Below are 17,681 nucleotides of genomic sequence, written 5' to 3'. Positions count from 1 at the left end.
CTGCTCCTGCGCCTTTAAGACTTCCTTCTTGAAGATCGTCCAGCCTTCCTGGACCCCTTTGCCCTTCAGGACCATCTCCCAAGGGACTCTCTCAACCAGCGTCCTGAACAGGCCAAAGTCCGCCCTCCGGAAGTCCATGGTTGCGGTTTTGCTGCCCCCCCTCTTTACTTCACCAAGAATTGAGAATTCTACCATTTCATGGTCGCTAAGCCCAAGACGGCCTCCGACCACCACATCTCCCACCAATCCTTCTCTGTTTGTAAACAGCAGGTCGAGCGAGGCACCTCCCCTTACTGATCACCTTCATGATCAATAAAGCATTCAAAAGGTCAAAATTACGAGTTCTTTTAATATTTTCCTCAGGTAGCATATATCCCTGTAAATCTACTGCTATAAATATACATCTGTGCTACTCTGGCCTTATAATAGCTGCTGAAGAGTACCTGCATATCATTTTTTACAACAAACCAATACAACAATCGGTGAGGAGCAACAAAAGACAGACTTCAGTAGCTCCCTTCCTTAAGTCTCTGTTGTGCAGAGAAGCAACTATGAAAAGATAGTACAAAAGGGAAGTCTACATCTGAACTGAGTTCACTAGCTTCAGCTATCGGACTGTACTTTACAGTATATAACCCCTAGTATCCTGTGACTGCACAAAGAAAGTATACTTGGAGTAAAATTTCTATCACTCAATAGGAATTTTTCAGTAGTCACAACGGGCTTCAGGTCCTGTGTGCAAAGCCTAAGAAAACAACAGGAACGGCTATGTAAAGCACAGACCTAACAGATACAAAACAGAACTTGGGAAAAAATAAAAAGGGATGCATGTGGGGTTTTTTATCATCTTCCAAAAGTTGTTCTCTTACTCTGTATATCAATGCTTGCATAGCTTCACGGCTTACCAGGCCATTTAAGTTGTATTTAACACTAGAAAGAGAGGTATGTTATGGAAGACAACCAATACCTTTGGGTTAAGCTTGGCAAGGTCATATCTCTTTTCAGAGAGGTTTAACACCTGTTCAGAAAGAAAGAAAAGAGTATCAACCATCAAGACTTTATAATTTATGTAGTAAATAGCTGTATTTGAAACACATGATAATTACAAGAAACTACAGTGGTAAGGCTTCAGGTTTGCCTACTGTTTTACTAAACTAAATTAACGTTTGAAGTCAGGTAGCGCTAGCAAATGTATTTTAGGTATTCAGTTATTATACAATGAAACTAAAGATGAAACTAAATGGACATTTTGAAAAAGGATAATTAAAATTCTGTTACATTTTATTTATTTCACATGGCTTTATTTTAGTCAGAGGTATACTGAGAGACCTGGGCACCACACAAAATAACTACACAGCATAAGAATTAACAAAGAAAAGTCGGGGGGGGGGTGGTACAGTCTTAAATATTTGAATTTGAGTGCCTGGCAAGAAAATATTGGTCTGGCAGAACTTCACAGAGAGGATATGGCATAGCTATTTTACTACAGCTTAGCCTATGAGGTCTTCCAACTCTTCTGTTAACCCATTAGACAGTAAGTTATCATACACTTAGCGCTTAATAAGGAACAGTTAAAGAAACTGCTAAATGAACATAAAAAAATAAAGCTGTGTATACAAGTATATCTGACTCTTTCATTAGGAAGTACTTTAAATCAGTATCAATCAATAACAAAAAGCTGAAAATATCAACACTCAACAACTGAAACAATGGTACTGAGGCAGATTCTCTTTCATAGTGTGGCTATTTCACATCACAATGAGTTAAGTATAGATGACATTCATAATCATTTAAAAAGTCTCATTACACTGCCAGAATGGGATAAACAGACCATAAATATGAGAAATAGTAAATATGAGAGATAAGTCCATTATACAGTTTATTACTATCCAAGGACAATTTAAGAACCCTTTTCTAAAGTGTATCATTCCATTTGGCATTAACCAGCACTCTCATCAGCAGTCTCAACAAAGAAGCCAAGAACTGGACAGGCTAAAGAAACTACATCATTTCACTTCTAGAAGCTGGTGCCTGTTGCTCACTGATGCAGTACTTATTTAAGTTGAATGTGCAACCCCATCACGGACACAGTGGAAGCAGGAAGACATTACGCCATCTTTAGGAAAAAATACACTTTTGAACAAGAAATTCATCCAGACAAAGAAGAAACCCCCAAATTAACAAGGTACCCAAGAAAACAGCTTCTATTTTAAGCTACATAACGTTCTGGAATCACATGATATTGACCATAAAGGGTATACACCACTTTCATTGACCTCAAACCCCAAAAGAAAACATGAAACATCTTTATATGATGAGGAACATGGTCTTTCTTCCAATATATTGTGTGCATTTTAAACAGATTACTGCTAAGAGCTAAATAGCAATCAAAAATTCATATGTGCACTGTTGGTATTATTTTGGATTAGGAAGATGTATCAACATTTACAATTAGGACTATAGTTATCCTTCCAGAAATACCAACTGTAATTTAACAGGAATGAAACCAGAACTGTCTTATACAAATGACTCACAAAAATTTCTGTAATTTTCTATCAGTCTTAATATTTGCAAAACAATTTAGTGGAGAGTTGTATTTCTCAGTACAGAATTCTTAAAACTAGTGTTAAAGCTATGTTAAGAGATCAATTACCTAAAATTTTCCACAGGAAAAAAAATGCCATTTGGTAAGAACTTTTTTTTATTCATCTTTCTTGTTGTATTTATATGTAAGATCAGTTTAAAATTCCTGTGTGTCAGGATACAGCCCTGTTCATGATGGGTATTTGTCACTGCTGCATCAGATGCCAAACTCAAAGGCACTTGTACCCAAGTCCCTGTCAAGCTATAGAGTAGAGATACTCCAGGAGTCCTATCAGCACAGAATAGAGACCAGAAGGTACAGGAACCAACATTTCATGTACAACAAAAAAACAAGAGGTCACAGAAGTCTTTGAAGAGAAGCATATGCTATAAATAGATGTCAGTGAAAGATTAACTGCATCCTTTTTAGCCCACTTTTGGCATATCCTAGGTCTACTTACTTATATTTTGGTACAAGAAAGAGGAGCATTAGCCTTTAGTTCTATGAAACTTAAATGATTTTGCCCTAAATTTTAAGACCTCATCTAAAGAATAAAAATGAAGTAAGATAAAACAAGTGGGGAAAAATAAACCCTTCCTCCTTATACACAGCAGAGAGGAAACATTCCCCTCCCCCTTCCCATATGATTTTATCCTGAACTGGGAAGTAACTTGTACTATGAAGATAATATTCTCTCACTCTGCTGAATGCTCAGCAACACCACAGAACAAAAATAAGGAGACCTTTTAGCTGGAGAAGACACCTTTATGAAGGTACTAAAGGGTCTTAGATTTGGTCTGCTCCTGAATCAGATGACCAGAAATACAAAAGCTCATGCTAAAGAACAGAAACAAATAGCATGTAGCTGGCAAGTTTGGAAAGTGAAAGATATACTGTGGTCATACGACACAAAGTACTGACTGAGAAACAATTCACCAGCCTACAGCCCGTTCCATTAAGGAAAACTGACTGGGAGAGCAGGCAGGCAAAACTCTTCTACCAGGTGGGACCAAACTTGCTTGCTGAAAACAGTGGCAGCCTTGAGTTAAGAGCGGGGCAAAGAGGAAGGTGGCCAAAACATGACATAAGCTAAAATTAACAAATAGTTCCAACTAGTAAAGCAACAGCACCACACAAGCATTACCATATCATTAACATACGCAAGACCAAGAAAATGCACAGCAGTTATATTAGTCTAACCTAGTAACAAATATGTATATGCTAAGACTGCAGTGTAACCACTGAAATCTTTTTATAAATGGTAGCACTGGGTTTGGGGTTTGTTTCACTTTTAAAAAAGAACCGACTATGAATTTAGACAACAGTATTTACTGTCAGATTCCTAATGCCTTTGACATAAATGAGTTACTGTTCATCAGCTGCTCTGTATGCCCCGATATAGATACCTCTCTAAACAATGAGCTAATTTAGAATAGTTTACTCCTTAAAAAACTTGATTACCTTTCAGTCACTGTGGATACAAAAATGTAACTGAAGCACACTAAAACAGCAGCCAACAGCAATAAGGTAACTTGCTCATTTATCACTGCTCTAAATCAACATCAAGAGGGCTGCTTTGACAACTGTAAGTAATAAACACTGCAATAAAGCCTGTTAGAGGCACTGAAAAAACCATACATATTTATCTATTTAAAACACCAAATCATTCAGTTTTAGGAAATGAGCATAAAATCAGACAAGTATACAGACAAGCTTATAATGGATTTTTTTTTTGTTAAAAGCTCAAAATATCTGAACAGTTGAGCATTACTCCTCCCCTACAAGTGCAAAGCATGGCAAACGTTTCAGTCAAAATAGCGTGACAAATACACTACTGATGAAGTTGATCAAAATGGTAACATAATGGTGAATTCATTTTTGCAAACTGAGTTTTTCAGTTGACGCAGCAATTGTGTCATTTAAACTGTTTTTTGCTTTCTGACAGATGTTTGCACTGTGTGTATTTTGAAAGTACTGGTGTAAAACAGCATTCACTTGGAATCAAGCCTTTGAATCTTGCAATAACATATGCATTCCTTTGTAACCAAGAGACAAATTTATTAGGGAATAAAAGGATGCTTCATTCTATCCTTTAAATCTCCTTACTTTGAAAGGTTTGGGTCTTCAAATAAACATTTGTTCCAGAAAGAATCTGTCAATGAAAATACGCTGCATGAAAGCAAACATATCAATGCACTGTTTCTTGGCCACTTTAAAAACTGTTTTTAAACAAATGTATTGTGGAATGTTTTCTCTCTCTCATTTCTTTCTTTTCTCTGTCTAATCCAGAGATTCTTAACTCCTGATTAATATAAAACAATAATAACTTAAGGACGAGAGGGAATGGCCTCAAGTTGCACCAAGGGAGGTTTCGATTGGATATTAGGAAAAATTTCATCACCGAAAGGGTTGTCAAGCATCGGAACAGGCTGCCCAGGGAAGTGGCTGAGTCACCATCCCTCGAGGTATTTAAAAGGTGTGTAGATGTGGCACTTAGGGACATGGTTTAGTGGTGGATGTGGTCATGTTAGGTTAACGGTTGGACTCTATGACCTTAAGGGTCTTTTCCAACCTAAATGATTCTATGATTCTATTCTATGATTGAAAAAGTCTTTTGCTATTTTTGACATAAAAGTTTGCTTCTTATAACAGCCAATTTCTAAAGCCTATCAACATTTAAAGAACAGGTTTTTACAACTCTACATGAATTTTGACACATCACTGGATTCTTCTGGAGTAACATCATCTTGAATTTTTCAACATAATGTGACTTCCCTCTTACTGACCAAGGCCACACACATACGAACAGAATAAATTGATGAAAGTACTACACAGATACTACAAAAATTCAGTTTTGGAAGTTTTTATCTGTTGGAGAAAAGTCACATTTCTTCTAGGAACCAAAGCCTTCTGGGAAGCTTTTTTTTTTCCCAGGACAACAAAGCAGAGAAAAATTTACTATAAGGTATTGACAGGCTTCCATCTCTCCATAAAGGACTCTGGTCTTAGATTGTCAAAGTATAATCCTCTACCGCTAAAGCAGATGAGAGATACTTAGGATTTTTTGTTCATCCTCTTCGTAACAAACTGAGACTCAAACACGCAACAATGCACTCACCCAATGCTTTGGGTGTATCATTACCTTCTCTGGCCTCACTATCAACTGTAGTGGCAACAGTTTAACATATATAAAAAACTGGAGTTAGAACAGATAGATAAGAAATGACAAATACTGATTTGTAGTATACGTTCTGCCAGCTGAGACCCTGACCCAATGAAAGAGTAAAACTGTTCTCATCAACTTCAGCAGAACTGCTCACTTGCATACGTTTTGGGGGGGGGGAGGCGGGGTTTTGGGGGGGGAGTTCTACTGCTATACATGTGCCTCTTGAGCAGACTGAAGGGGTCTTTGAAACACAAGAAACAAAAGATAGTTTAAAAATGAGCTCTCTGGATCTACAACCTGGCTGTGGTTTGCCAGATTACCTTGCAAATTTGCAGAAACATACTTAGAGCAGACAGCATCAAACTTTCTTTTGACCAAGCCAGCTGATTTCCAAAGTACTCATTAGAATATAAATAAACAAATAGAACAAAACTAAAACAAAATCAAAAAACCCCACAGATCCAAACTTTGCAGGAGAAACTGGCTGCAATCCCACCTAGAGAAAGGGCAGCCTAAACAAGACTTACCATATATCAGATTGTTGTAATACAAACAGTTATTTAGTGAGATTTAACTGGACTGAGACTACAAGCTTGTTTCGCAAATACCAAAACGCTGCTGTCACATGGGAAAGGCCACTGAGAACAGGTGAATTTGAACCAGTAAAGCTTTACGTACAGGTCACCTTCAAACTATTACCATCTTGTGCCTTACAAGCTGCCAGTGCCTGATGGAAGGGAAGCCAAGGGCAAGAAGGCGGCAGAGGACATCAGACCACATTACAAGTATTACAAGTGCATCTTGAGGACAACAGCTGCTTCATAATGCATCTATGACACCTCGGTTTGTGAGCAAAATGTAACGTATTTAAATTGTTACGTGGAATCTCTCCAGAAACTAATTTCCACCATGAGTCAAGTTCCACGCTTCTGAAGCCGTGGATTTGATTCTAATAGTTTACACACACTAACTAAAAAGATAGTAGAAGAAAAAAGTAAATAGAATATTGGCCTTGTTTTAAATTCACCTTCATAGAACAAGCTGAGACAATACATACCATAGGGTTTAGATGCACTAGCCAGAAAACAGCACAGGAGATTAACAGTTTGGGTCATCATTTTAAAAAAAAAAAAATTCTGCACACGGAGCTCATTATAGATTTGCTTACAACTTAATTTCCTACAGAGAACTAAACAGCAGGAAAAAAATGCACCTAAATCAAGTTAATGAGAAAGAGCTGGACAGAACACACGAACAGCAACCCTACTTTTAGATGTTGTTTCACAATATATAGTACAGACAGCCAAGACATGACGGTGAGAGACCATCAGATACCCAGCTGAGGACCCAGATGTAGCTGGCTGCTAGAAAAAAAGAACGCACTCCACATTGCAGGGTGTGTATCTTCTAAAAGCATGCTTTGGACAATAGAAAACAGTCAGTGCAGTCAGTGCAATTATTCTACAGCATTTGACTATATGCTATCACAATAAAGACTGCAGTGCCACAAGCAGAAAACTGTCTTTAGTACCTGTCCTTCCCTAACAGCTTAAAACACTACTGAAAATCTTGTTCTTGCTTGCAAAGCTGTAAAGGTGGACCAAAGAGGCTTTAGATGAGTGACTTCTAGTTTATAATGGTATATGTGGACCTACAAGTGGTATTCCTGCAGGACAGAAGATATATCACAAAAGACTGATTCTACACATACCAAGTAATTATCCCCATGTTTGGATTTGAGCATTCGGGTTACATCCTGTAGATTGTGGAGGTAAGTTTCCTCAGAACAGCTAGCAGGGAAGGATACAGCGATGATCCGCTCTGTGATGTAAGTGAGGTCAAGTTCATAGCCTTCCTCCATAATGTGATCAAAGTCTGCACTTCTGTGAAGAAATTAGATGTGGCCGTTAAGAGCAAAGCAACCAAGAACAAACATAGCGTATTAATGAGAAGAAACTGCAACTTGGACACATACAGTCAAGCATCTGATGTTTCCAATATTTTCATTACAATTACAACTTATTAAACGCCTACAGAGCTCAAATTATTCAGTTCAGTACACAAATGGAGTTAGCCAAACATAAAGAGTTCTTCACATCAAAACTATAGTGAAAAAATCTCTGCAAACAATAATGTAGAAAAGCAGTAAAATTAATACAAGCAACTTTGACAAACACTAGTGCAAAAAATTTGGGAATTAAATAGAAAACATGTAGGTACTTATACCTGCACAAATCTCTCTTTCTGTAGAATTCTGCAAATGCTTTATGAACTGGTAGATTCACCAGTGATCTATAAAACATTGCAGATAGATACCATCTTGAAATCTGCTCTGAGTAACACTGAAGTGAATCCAAAACCTGTCCCCAAACTGCAGTAGACACCAGTGTAACACAATTAATCTCACAGGTTAGTCTACAGATACTGTTTACTCTAATGTCTCCTTCTTTTCCAGGTTGAGGGCACAACCAGGCACCTTACCTTATCCTTCTTAATAGAATAATCAGAAGATTACAGTCATTAAGTTAAAACTAAGCTCAGCAAGTATGTCCAGTTGTTTTCTCAGACAGGGATTGTAAAAATGGTCCTTGCGTAGCAGGACATGTCTTGCAAAAGACTGAACTCACAGAAATCACAACCACAAATAACAAAACCTAAACCCACCACAGCATTATGTGACACTACTACAGAAAATATGAAAGAAATACTTGCCGTGATACTTTGTCACAACTGAAAGAGGAGTTCTTTGAAGCACTGCTGGAATTCTGGAACAAAGAAAGCAGAGCAGTCAATCCAGTATCTTCCTTGCTGCCACTGATGTCAGTGTTCCTGCCTTTTTTCCTCATTATGTCCAGCTGCGGAAAACTATACCAACAATAGGATAAGAGAGTATCACTGCCTTATGTTTTGACTGCAAACACTGTGGTTATGGCCAGGTTATGTCCAACTCTTCATACAGATTCACTACTACCTCTTCCAATTCACTACTGCCAGAGAAGGACTGGTTGTCTTTTGTGCTCTTCTTGGTAACTGCATTAAGATTAGAGAAAACAGTCAATCGACTTCTGAGAAGATGGAGCTTGAATTTCTGTATAAACCTGCAAAAGTAAGTTCCTCTCAAGTGATTCTCTTATGACAATATTGAAAAATAAACTCAATTTACTCCAGTATCAGAGTCCTGGGAGTTTGAATAGAAGCCTGAGCTGCAATAGTTTTGCTTTATGAGAATTTAGTGTGTGTCTTTTGTAGTTCCATTTGTTCAGTAATAGTAACTATGCATTAAGAAGAGTCAAAATGTTCTCCCCCATGAACCTTAGTAATAGAATTTTTCTCACCTAATTTTAGCTGTCTCAGAATTAAGCTCCAGTGTGATAGTCACCCAAGCTCTCTGTATGTAACGGAGAGAAACAGAGACATCTAGAGGAGGCAGTATCCCTTCCTTCCAGGATAGGATTTTAGAAAAAGACAGTTATTACTATACTAACATTAAATAAAAATAAATAAAAATATTTACTTTACATTTAGATATATCTTCTTATACAGAAAATCAGAAGTTCAATTTAATATCATGCATCAGTAACTCCATAAGAGAAAGAGTATTCACTCGTCTTCCTGCCCTGAATTTATACTTACTATACAGAAAAAAGGACAGAAAAACTTATTTAGATGAAGGGTAAGAGCTGGAAAGCTGATAAACCCTATCTATTTTGGCTACAAACATGACAAATATTCCCAAACCAAATAAATTGTGTTCTAATGGAAGAGGCCTTAGAACTTTCCATACAGTGACGCTGTATATCAAAATCTGGGAACAGCTAGGACACATACAAGCATGCAAGTGGCATGTTTCTTTCGAAAATTTCTGGAAATGAGCTGTTCTGGCAAGTTTTAAAGCACACCTGATGGTGTAAGGTGCGCCTCACCTAAGTGCTTGGTCCCAGTTCCACTAGTTCCTGTCTTCACTTAGACAACAGAAAATGAGGAAACTTCATGGTATTTTCAGCTTCTTTTTACTCAATCCTTTCTTAGGATTTTAAAGGCTGTAGATAATACATCACGGGTGCCAAAACAAGTAAATAACTAATAACTGAAATTCAAGACAAAGCTTTTAGCATATTTTGTTTTGTTTTTATAACTAGAAAGAAATTAGCGGAACATGCCTCTCCCTCCACTTCCTTGGTCTCTGTTGGCCACACAGATGTATCCATTGCTTAAGGAGTACTTCCACCATTTTTTAATAAATTTTATGACTAGACCTCCATGTAACCTGAATAATCACTCACCTAGTGGCTTCCTCTGGTAAGAAAATAAGTGATAAAATAATTCTCTATTGCACACTGTTGTAGCATATAAACTGGCATATAACCTAGTAGCATGCAGTGCATAAGCATATGAACAATAACATAATGCAAAACATTAGCAGAAAAAAACCCTGATAGTGAGATCTATATTTACTGTATGCATGCCGTGTCACCTACTGAAATACACAGTACTATATACGCTTTCCTGCTCTGTGTACAAAAATGGATAATCCTGACAACTTCCACAATTCAACAGCTGGTACAACTTAAAACTTAAATTACCAGTGTTGTTTGAAAACAGATCTTCTTCAAGTACCTATAATACAGTTTAAAAACTCTAGCTGATTGGTTGCACATATAAAAATATAAATATATCAGTTTAAAAGGACTGTTCTTCTGAAATCTCATCTGGGTATCACATTTCATTGCATGGTCTTGAATAGCTGCCATACTCTTCAGTCTGTCATTATGGGTACGCTTTTATACAAACTCTATACAAAATCAACAGAACCCTACCATCTTCAAAAGATACTCTGATTCAGACCATGAAACGTCCCATTGCCTATCTATGGTGCACCAAACTACTAAATTTTACTTAACCCTTCATAAGGTCAAGATCACCTTGTACATTATATGTTGAATACAGTCAATGACTTGTTGGCAAATGGACAAACAGTCAAGGACACACCTCCATTTTTCTGCATGTCCTCTAGATTATAGTCACTTCCTCCTCTCTTCTATGGTTTAATTATGTTGTAGCTAGCGATACATTATTTTTTCTTCAGTTTTTCTTTTTACTATTTGTTTTGTTTTCTAATTATCAATGACTACACCACTAACTTTTCCCCTCACAACTAAAATATTTAGCAAAATTCAGCAAAGATTTAATACATGACTTACTACAGAGGCAAAATGGTTACTGAAAAAGGTTTTTACAGGTTTGATGAAACACATATCATATATGCACACACGCATAAAACGTGTTCTCAGACACATGAAGAAGCTGTTACAGCATTTCTCACAACAGGCAATCTGTAAAGATGAGCCATATTTTACCATGCTTCTGACTGAATTCAAGTTTAATAGTCAATTAAAACCAATCTTGAACTTCTGTGACTGCCTCTCTTTTTTTCCCAACATTTGTGTGGTTTCAGGGTCATTTCACCGATAAGAAGGGATTCTTCTTCATTCTGGACCAAGTCATACACACCTACCAGCAGAATACGAGTTTCATCAAGCACAGGATTCAATAGCACAGGGCAGACTATCCATAAAGGCGAATCGTCTCCATCCAAGTAAAAAAAACCCACTATTTTCTGCCTTCCTGCACACTGGAGGGATAATGGCAAAACATTTGGCTAATCTTCCAAGATAGCAAACACCATCCGGCATCTCCCACGATGGACAATTACACAGAAAATCTTGCAAAACTAGATAGGACTTTCCTTTCCTGTCAACCAACAGCAGTAAGGAAGATGAAGGGGAACAAAAAATAATGGCTCAAAATGGGGTGTTTAATCACACCTGACTAAAAATTTAGAGTTGTTACTAGGATAGATCCAGTGGAACTAGCACTTGATTTGTTGCCAGTAGGACAGACCACCCTGAGATTTTTCTTCCTGGAGCTTCTCCCCACGATTCTTGTTCCCCTGCTTCCCTGGGACTGCCTGGCAATGCAGACAGTATAATCAGTCATTTGAGAAGCAGAGTTTTGAAAAAAGAAAACACCTCCCATTTACCTATTCATTCAGTTTTAAGGAATTATTATATCCCAAACAAACAGATCAATCCCAAACAATAACACATAAAAGTTATCCCTATGCAAACAAGCACAAAGAGCCTTTTGGTCAGACAAATTTAGCTGCAACTGTTGTATGAAAGCCAGCAGGGGGAAGCAATTGCTTCTCAAAAGACAATTGTCTCCTCTCTAGCCACAGAATGATATTAACAAGCAAATTGATTGCGTCCAAGATACTGCATCATTGCCCTTTTCCAGTGAAAACTCAAGCCATGCAACTCTTTCCTTTGACATCCTCCTTAGTGCGTCTTTTACCATCTTTGGCTCCTGCATCTAGTCCCGGGCACATTGCAGAGCTTGCTATCCCAACTTTCTGAAAAATGCAGTCCTCAGACAAGACCATCCCAGACTCCAGTGCAGCCTAGGTGTGATACAGAAGCTAAGAAACAGGCCCATATTTAATACTACATCATTTTCACCAGGTCACAACAGTCACTAGAAGGTAAGTTTCCCAGCACAGCCTGCTGTCAACAGAAGCATAGGAAGTGAGCAAGACAGCAATTAAAGCCCAGCTTGGACAAAACAGGCTTTTGAGATCAGTCCTGTTTATTCACCTTCCTCTGACACCAAAACGGGTGAGCCTGCTTATGGGTTGCCTGGTCTGCCTCAAATAGGAAGCTTGTGCTGTCCCAGGCAGCTGGCTGCATCTCATACCTTTACAATCTCTCTTCCAGTCTCTCCATAGCTTCAGAGCAAAAACATGACACAGGTATAATACAGGCCATCTCACACAGTGTGGCACTGAGGTGGCTTTGAGAGACCTTCTGCACTAGTCCGGAAACAGAAGGAATAAGAAATAACCTCTCTGCTAAGCCTGCATCCCCTCGCCTATGACAAAAGTATGCCTCTCACGGAAAGAAATAGGGACAATCAAGTAAAAAATAATGCCTGTGTAAAAAAAAAAACAAAAACCAAAACAACCGTATCTCTCAGCAAGATGATCATCCTCAACCTTTCCAATAACTGAATAAGGGAACTTGGGTCACAGCTAGCAGGCTTACACACTTCATAGGCTAAAGTCCTCTGTAGTAGAGCTTCAGAGACCAGAAAGATGACGGGAGGGACAAAGGGTAAAGGGAGATGAGTTTTGCCCCAGATAAATTAATTTGCATTTTGTCAGTACACTGACTTACTATCTTTTATATGACAGCTCTGGAAGAAAAAAAAAATCAAAAATCTAGTATGTAAACTGCTAGTTTCCAATACCAAAGTAAAACTAGACATGTAGGCCACACATGGGCTTAGAAATACCAGGTGGGATAATGACTTACCCCTTTTGAGATTAGAATCAAAGGCAGGCTAAGGAAGCCAAATGAAAAATCGTTCAGCAGCCCTTCCCAAGGCCCTGTTCCCGGCATTGAACTATAATATAATATCTGCTTAAAAGCGATCTCGGCAGAACATAAGAACTACTGGTTTCAAGGACCGGGTTGTTTGAAACAGCTGACACAGCTGTACATCAACTGTGTGCTCCTCCAAGGGACAGCACTACTGAAAACTCATGGCTCCAGGATCTGACATGTATTCACGCAGCTCATCTGTTTCTCTCCTGGGCTCCTTCTTGAATGGGAGCATTAACAAGTGTAAGGATCAATGAGTAGAAACTACAACTATCTGAAATGTAAATCAATGAGTAATCTGTGACCTAAAGGTATCAGGACTTATTTTGAAAGAATGACATGGATCTATTTGGGATGTAAATATTTTATTTGTGCCTATTTTTAACGTTGATAAAAGCATCAGAAAACTTGATTAGCTAATCTGTCATAAAATTACATGCATTTTTACACAGTTTTTAATTAGCTTATGAAACTTTTTTCCACATGACTGTTCACCATTCAAACAGCCACAAATAAGAATATGAATAGAGAGACTGATCAGCGGGAGACCTGAATGCATTTTAAACAAATTTGTGATGGTATTTTTATTCCCCAAGCCATGGATAGGAATCAGAAGAAATTCTCTAACCTATTCTAAAGCACAGTGTAACAGTTCTATATACTCCGGGGTACTGCAGAAAAGACAGAACAATGAACTACACTGATAGTTGGACTGCTCCACCATGATAATTCCTACTGACACAGTAGTTGTTTTTACAAGCTACAGTGAAACACATTTGGATGTCTTGGATGAGAACCAAAATTTGCATAATCTTTTGGCCTCTGGCTTTAGAATGATTCCTAATGTGGAAAACAAAGATTCATGCCTTGTGAATACAGATGTCTCTATGTTACTGCATATCTATTCTGGCAGTAAATATTAAAAAAATTAATAAAAAATCTTTTTTTGAATTGACCCTCTGCAGAAGAGATTTATCATTATTTCTACTGCAAACAGCTATTTGTTTGGCTGTACATTTTATTTTTGTTCTGTATACTGTGTTCTGTAAAAATAATGACATGTTCCCCTGTGTAGTTAACAGCAAGAGTCTAGACAGATGTGCCCCTTGCAAGTAGCAGCATCTACAGAAGTTATAAATCCCAGCTTGCTGTCTCCCTGCCAAAAACTACCCTGACTCTTAGCTGCTGGCAAAGCTGCTCCCACGATTCATCCTTATAACGCTTCAGGCAAAACAGGCCAGGCTCCCCTAAACAAGTTAACTGTAGGGCTTTGTAATCCAGCTCATCTTTATCAAGTCTGTCGGGCACTTGGATATGGAGTTCCACCTATCAATCTGCCAGGACAACAAGGAACTAACCGAGTTGAACAAGATCATCTTCCAACTCACTTAGATTCAGAAAAGCAGCCTGCTCAGCCTGAAAGTTCCTGGTACAGATGGGTCTTCTATCCATCCTTTTCTCTTCTTGTAAAAAATTGAAATTCGTAACAGAGAGTAGGCACATAGCAAATAGGGCTCTTTAGGAAAGAATACTGAATGCATGTAAAGTCCATATTGAAGTGAGAATGAGGCACAATTTATGTTTTACTTCATATAAAATTTTACAGATATACATATTCACATTTGGAAAACCATAGTATTTCTGAAGCCTTAGTTCTACAGTGTCTCAAGACTAGGAATTCACACCAAGCTTTGTGAGGCTAGCACCTAGCCCTAACCACTGCTGTGTAACACTGTCTGTTGCGCACACAGAACAGGAACACACGTGCCTGGGTGAGTTAGAGTCATGTCAACACTCTAATGACTGTGTTCCACTGCAAACCTATGGGGAAACTTACTATGGCTGTATTTAAGAATTACCATATTAGGTGTTAGGTAAGGAGTTTACCTCACCTGAACTAAAATAATACATGTGCTCGAGCTCCAGTTGTAGCATAGTTTCATAATTACTCCAGAGCTTTGAAACAGCTTCCTGAATGAATACTATCCACAGGTAATATAATAAGCACAACAGACACAGCAGAGTGTAAAGGTTTCTGCATTAATTTACACCTACCATGTTATATGAGGCTCTGTAGAAGTCCTGTACAGCATGACTCAGTAGCACCTAACGCAAAGTTCCTGCATGTAAGTGCTCTACTTCCTAACTCTGTAAAAAGATACAGTGATGTCCACAGTGGAATGAAAAAAGGTGGTGGCAGAGGGAAAGACTTCAGAAGTAGATCTCCTGAGTTTCTCTCTGACCTAGTTAAGATGCAAGAGATCAAAACTGAAGCAAACTTTCAATTTAGCACCCTATTAACTAACAGAAAGTTATGTGCATGCAATTCTTGGCTAGAAAGTGATAGAATCACTTCTTCCAGCCTTTAGTTGAAACAAGAAGCCTCGTTTATTTATTTTTAATATGTTAATATTAAGAATAAAATAAGATTCCAGTCCATAGGGGCATGAGGAAGCCCTCTAATCGTAAATAAATGCACTTCTGACTTCCTGATTAAGAAAGCGTTACCCATGCCTCAGAGCTATCCCAAACATTAGAATTAAGCTAACAAAATTTTGATTCTGACGCTACCTCAAATTCAAGCCAAACTCTCTTTGTTCATATTTACACAGCTTTCTGTAAAGCAGTAAGGGCTGACGCTACAAATATTCCATTAGCAGTCACACTGCTAGGAAAAAGCAAGAGAGCTTTTCTTTCCTGGTCCAAATGCCATGGAACAAGGTGCAAAGAAGAGAGAGGAAGGGAGAAGTAATTCCAGAGTCGAAAAAGGGTCAGGCAGGTTAAAGTAGTCTCTTCCAATTTAGTTAATAAACCAAAAGGAGAACAAGCGTGGCACAAGTTTAGAAGGAAGAGAAGGCAGGAAGACAAGGAACGCACCTCCCATTAGCACTACACAGATGGGATGTGTGCTGCAGACATGGGTCACAGAACCAGAGCTGCAAAAGCCTCATCCAGGCAATGGCTGCATCTAGCCCCACTGTCTGGAGACAGCACTTTCTTATGAATCCCCCAGCCTTGCAGCTTTACACCTCCTCTCTTTTCCAAACAGGAATAGGTGTTCCTACCACTGTGTTTCAGTTGGGAACTTTCTTCTATTTCCCAGTGAACCCCTGCCCCTCATCCATGTCACCCTTTGCTCCTGGGGTATTACTGGTCCACGGAAAGTACCTACGAAAACTTTAAGGAAGCTTGCTAATGGTCAAATAATAACCAATGCAAAATTAACAGGACAAAAGGCACTTTTTAACAGGAAAAAGCATTGCTTGCCATTAAAGCTGCCTTCAAAATGGCTGTGCATGAGCTACTACATATACAGAAAAAAAAACCCAAAATATATGACCTTGGCTTGTGTAATAAGCAAACAGCACAAACAGAAAACCCTCTGAAGTATTCAGATGTAACACTGAAGCTAAAATCTTCAACTAACAACAGAAAATGATCTGCAATTATTTTCCTCACAATGTATCTCATTATTGTGCTTCACATTTGTTACACCAGAAGCAGCTGTCAAAACCAATTATTCACATGCAGATAACTAAGAAGTTTGCTCTATTCTGATTTTTTTATTTTACTTGATTTGTCTAGTTAAAGGAAGAGTGAAGAGAGAAACAATCTTGTCACTAGACATTTTAGCTGGTTTCAACATAAAAAAAATTCTAAAAACTTAGAAATAATTATAATTTTACTGGAACAATGTGGGTAATAGCATGGATCCAACCACAGAGATGACCTCAGTTGTACAGAAACATTTATTGCCACCCCAAGTAAACAAACTATACTGCTAATACAAATGCAACCTCTGTGAAGGTCTCCTGCTTACATGGGTAACCAAGGATCAGAACTCTTCACACCCTGCATAGAGTGGCACCAGCAGAAGCCTGCAGCACTGAACCATGGACGACATTGCAAAACAAACGCAACGTGCACAAGACTTAACACTGTGAAATAGATGCTCATTTATTGCAACAGAGATCTGCTCTTGAATTGAACAATGAATCAGTGAAGACCATATGCATCTTACAAGTCCTTCCCTCTGCCCCTCTTTAAATGTTAACTTCATCTTTACAGTGGTGAATCAAATACCTGCATCACAGTTGCCTACTAACAGATAGTTAACTATAGGCATCTCCCATGATTTATTTAGAAATCAAAGAAACTTGGCATCTCTGATAAAAGGCAACTGCAAAGGACTTCAAAAAGTCTTTCCTTCTTTGTCTTACTTACTTCACAGAAATTGTGCTAAAAGTATACTCATAAGCGCTATCAGTAATGAAATGTGCAATACTTCGATTTGCAGAAATTTCTACATCACTTAGAAGACTGGGTTCTATTGCACTTCAATGCATTTATTTAATACTACTTGTACCAGTAGTACTACAGCAGCAATAATAATAAAGGGTTGGGAAGGTACATTTAATTTGTTCTGTAAGTAACATGGCACAGTAACTTGAACAAATAAAGGCTAACAGATTAACTGCATATTGACCACAAT

At 38.2% G+C, this 17,681-nt stretch overlaps 1 protein-coding gene across 1 annotated transcript in view; it reads right to left on the bottom strand.

Annotated features, from left to right (window-relative positions):
• The window catches only part of TNS3 (tensin 3), a 191,723-nt gene that overhangs the window by 124,770 nt on the left and 49,272 nt on the right, over window positions 1-17,681 (bottom strand). The window contains 3 exon segments of the mRNA XM_009332357.1: window positions 968-1,018; window positions 7,462-7,633; window positions 8,463-8,515. Coding sequence (XP_009330632.1) covers window positions 968-1,018; window positions 7,462-7,611 — 201 coding nt within the window. The 5' untranslated portion in view covers window positions 7,612-7,633; window positions 8,463-8,515.

Source organism: Pygoscelis adeliae, unplaced genomic scaffold, assembly GCF_000699105.1.
Source record: "Pygoscelis adeliae isolate BGI_AS28 unplaced genomic scaffold, ASM69910v1 Scaffold119, whole genome shotgun sequence".
NCBI classification, from domain to species: domain Eukaryota; kingdom Metazoa; phylum Chordata; class Aves; order Sphenisciformes; family Spheniscidae; genus Pygoscelis; species Pygoscelis adeliae.
The sequence above is the reverse complement of the archived record's forward strand: the minus strand, read 5'-3'. Positions and strand labels throughout refer to the sequence as shown.